Source organism: Fukomys damarensis, unplaced genomic scaffold (genome assembly GCF_012274545.1).
Source record: "Fukomys damarensis isolate Sample0158 unplaced genomic scaffold, DMR_v1.0_HiC HiC_scaffold_12, whole genome shotgun sequence".
NCBI lineage: Eukaryota > Metazoa > Chordata > Mammalia > Rodentia > Bathyergidae > Fukomys > Fukomys damarensis.
Genome location: NW_022900924.1, coordinates 18,423,900 through 18,427,833, shown reverse-complemented (window position 1 = coordinate 18,427,833; position 3,934 = coordinate 18,423,900). Strand labels below are relative to the sequence as shown.

The following is a 3,934-nucleotide window of genomic DNA, read 5'->3' as shown; positions in this document are numbered from 1 at the left end:
AAAAAAAAAAAAAAAAAGGAAAAGAAAAGAAAGAAAGAAAAGTGAACCCAGGCATGGTGGAACACACCTGTAATTCCAGCAAGAATAATACTGGAGATGATACTGTATGTAACAAATGATCAGCTGTATTTTTCTCCAAGAAATCTCAGTTCACCAACATCTTTAATATTGTATCAGAAAGAAAGAACTTTGAAGAAAATTTGAGATTAAAAAAATGTAACAAAGGCAAAGGATAAATTTTCAGGCCTGAGGTGAGAAGAGTGGAATTACTAAAAAAAGAAGTTTAAATGTAAACAAAATGCACTGAAAGTGAAAACCTCAAACCTCAGCAGAATATTTAACTGAAGGGAGATGATCAGGGAGCCTCAGCCTTCAACCCCACCAGTAATATAAATATTCTTTGTAGCAACTCATATACACTTTGTATGTGTTAAATGTCAAGTAACACTATGTAACATGCAAGCTTTGGAAACATTGATTCTAAGATGATACAGGAAGAAATCAGGTGCAAATCTTCAGCAATCTGTGACTGGACTTTGATTCCCAATAAAGTGCTAAATTAATTCATAAAACATTTACTGTGGGATTACTAGGCCTACTAAGAACGCAGTAAAAATTCTGTGTGCAAACCAGTTGTCCTCAAAATCTTGTTTTGGGGGGCCAGGGTTTTAGCTCAGTGGTGCCACTGACTGACTTGCAAGCACAAGGTCCCAAATTTGATCCCCAGTACCACTTTTTCTTTTTAATTTTTTTGCAATACTCAGGTCAAACTTAGGGGCACTCTGCCACTAACCTATATCCCCAATCCTTTTTCATTTTTTAAAAATTTTATACAGAGTATTGCAAGCTGCCCGAGGCTGGCCTCAAACTTCGGATCCTTCTGCCTCAGCCTGTCAAATAGAAGGGATCACAGGTGTGCCCCACACCCGGCTAAAAGCATTACCTAATTTTTGAGAGGAGGATTGAACCCACAGCCCTCACACATGCTAGGCAAACACTCTACCACCGAGCTACATCCTCGGCAGCAAAATCATTACCTTTTCTGAGGAGATCTTCACAAGCAAATCTACTTGATACAAAGCAGCTCCATTTTTTTCCCTTGAACCAACACTTAAGTAACCACTTCCTGTATCATCACTTGTTAGCAGCTCGATATCATTCCACATGTTTCAGATATTGTCTTTCTGAGTCAGAAGGAGTCTTTCCTGGGACAAAAAGTAAAATTATAGATTAAACTGGCTTGTTGCATTAAAATCAGTTCCTTGGTAAATGAAAAGTCTTACTTAAAAAAAAGCCAAAAAACTAACATCAACACATAAAAACTTCTTTGTATTCACGCTATATCTGTGTCAACAAATATTCTGAGTTAAAAAATGGAAATGATTATTACCAGGGAACATCATATTGGTTTACACACACAAACCAACAATCCCAATACCACCGGTGTAACCTACACAAGATCTTAGCCAAGAGGCCAAAAAGCGATTCACCACTGTATCCTACAGCTTCTAGTATTTTGCGTGCTCAACAGCTTGAAATCATACCCAAGTTTTCATCTGAAACAAACCTTTCATCCATACAACAATAAAGAGCACAGGCTCTGAAATGAGGCCATCTGGGGTAGCTCAAGTTTCCAGATAAACTTCTTTGGAAAGTCCATTCATGTTTTCACAGTATTGTTATATGATTATTTTAAAGGCAAAGAAAAGAGGAAAAAAAACAACTCATTAGATTTCTACATGGACTGAGAGGACATTTAAAACCGGAGAGGGGGCCGGAAGAGTGGTGCCACCGCCTGCTTGCAAGGTCCTGAGTTCAATCCCCAGTACCAATAAATAAAATCTGAGAGGAGTCATGCAAACATCTCATTAGCAAAGATTTATGTAATTTATATTATCTGTGGTCTGAATAAGAACAGTACTAAAGTAAAAAAAAACTATACTTAAAGACTGGTACAGAGTAATAACCACGTAATTAATATTTCTGGTAAGTGCTACCAGAAGCATGTTTTGGCTGGGGATGTAGTTTAGTGGCCCCCTGCCTGCCTGGCAAGTCAAGGTCCTGAGTACCAGGTATGGTTGCCCACCCCTATAATCCCAGCACTTGGGAGGTTGAGGAAGGAAAATACTGCTGAGTTCAAGGCCAGCCTGAATTACACAATGAAATCCCATCTCAAAAACCAAAGGGGGGTAAAAAAAGCATGTTTTAAAATCTTTTGGAAGGAGCACAGGATGGAGCTCAGTGAGCTCAGTGATAAGAGTTTAAATAAAATCCATAGGAAGTATAGCACAAGGACAATTTTAAAAATCATTGTTAGGAACAATTTTTAACTCCATGCTCTTTTACAATGACTAGTGAGCTGTCCTTGTTTTCCTTGATTCTCTAATTTATAAAATAGAAATATGTTGGGCTGACCTGGAAAGGTTCAGTTTCAAATGTTCTCAGAACAATGCTTGGTTTATGACAAACAGTTGTGTTTATTTGTGGAAGTAGGTAGCATTTGGGCTGAGAATTTAAGGTCACTAGTCCTCCCTCAGCCATGTTTCTGCCTGCCAAGGGGGTCTTCTTGCCCAACTTCTTCTACTCTTATTCAAGCTCTCAAGTCTGACCTGTGAAGCATCATCAATTCTCACTGTGTAACAGTGTGGTGTTGCATGCCTGTAATCCCAGCACTCAGGGAAACTGAGGCAAGAGAATCGCTGCAAATCCAAGGCAAGCCTGGACTACATAACAAGATTACTTAAAAAAAAAATGGCTGGGGATTTAGCTCAGTGATTCCACTGCCTGCCTCAATCCCTGGTACCAAAAAATATATATAGATGTACATATACATAATATATATACACACACATATACATACATACATACTCACACACATATATATACATATAAGAATTTTAAGAGCCAAGAATAGTTATTGTTGGTGTTTGGGTGGGAATTGGGAAGAGATTAGACATTAAGAGAAATAGGTTGGGGACAACAGTTTTGGGGTTTGTTTTTTTAGTACCAGGATCGAACTCGGGTCCTTGTGCTTGTAAAGCAGGCACTGGAACCACTGAGCTAAATCCCTGGCCCTTGGGGGTTTTTTTCTTGAGATATGTCTTTGCCATTAATAAGTTTATATTCTTGTGAGAAGAACAAGAAAAAATAGTTAACACGTACTGACGGTTGTTATGTGCCCATCCATTCTGAATGCTTTATTCATTTAATGAGAACGAGTTTTTCATTTTGTAAAAAGTGTTGACCCCAACCTTGTTAAACTGCCTCCCAACAAAAATAAGTAAATGCACAAATTATTATAAACAGGGCCGGGAATTTAGCTCAGTGGTTCCACTGCCTACCTGGAAAGCTCAAGGTCCTGAGTCCGATCCCCAGTACCAAAACAACAAAAAAACAAATATTATAAACAGAGCTGAGTGTTCTAAAAAACAAACAAACAGACAAAAAACGTTTGGATAAATGGTAGAAAGGTGGCTTCAGGACTTCTTTGGGAAGGGTAGGAGGTGTTATTTGAACTAAGATCTAAATAGCAGGAAACAATTATGCCAAACTCACGCAGAACAACGCTTTAGGCAAAGAACAATGCAAAGGCTGAGAGGCTGCCTGGTAAAGGCAGCTGTCGGGCCACCGTTAGAAAGGAATTTAGGGTGGGAAACGTAGGACGAGCGAAAAGAAACCTCAACGAGAAGGTATTCTGCCCGGTGCAGCGGCGCCTGGCTGTTATCCCAGGTTACTCCGAGGCTGAGGGAAAGAGGATAGAAAATTGGAAAATTGGAGGCCAAGCAGGGCGAGGTGGCGTACACCTGTAACCCCAGCACTCGGGAGGCTGAGAAGTGAGAGTCGAAGGCCCAGCCTGGGCTACATAAGAGTCCCTGTCTCAGAGAAAAAAAAAAAAAAGAAGAAAAGAAAGTTGGAGGCCAGCTTGGCATCTTTG

The 3,934-nt window shown here is 39.7% G+C and overlaps 1 protein-coding gene across 1 annotated transcript in view; it reads right to left on the bottom strand.

Moving 5' to 3' along the window:
- Kntc1 (kinetochore associated 1) overlaps positions 1-3,934 on the bottom strand; it is an 80,994-nt gene that overhangs the window by 76,387 nt on the left and 673 nt on the right. Inside the window, exon 2 of the mRNA XM_010604354.1 lies at positions 1,038-1,205. Coding sequence (XP_010602656.1) covers positions 1,038-1,166 — 129 coding nt within the window. The 5' untranslated portion in view covers positions 1,167-1,205. The remainder of the gene's footprint in view (positions 1-1,037; positions 1,206-3,934) is intronic.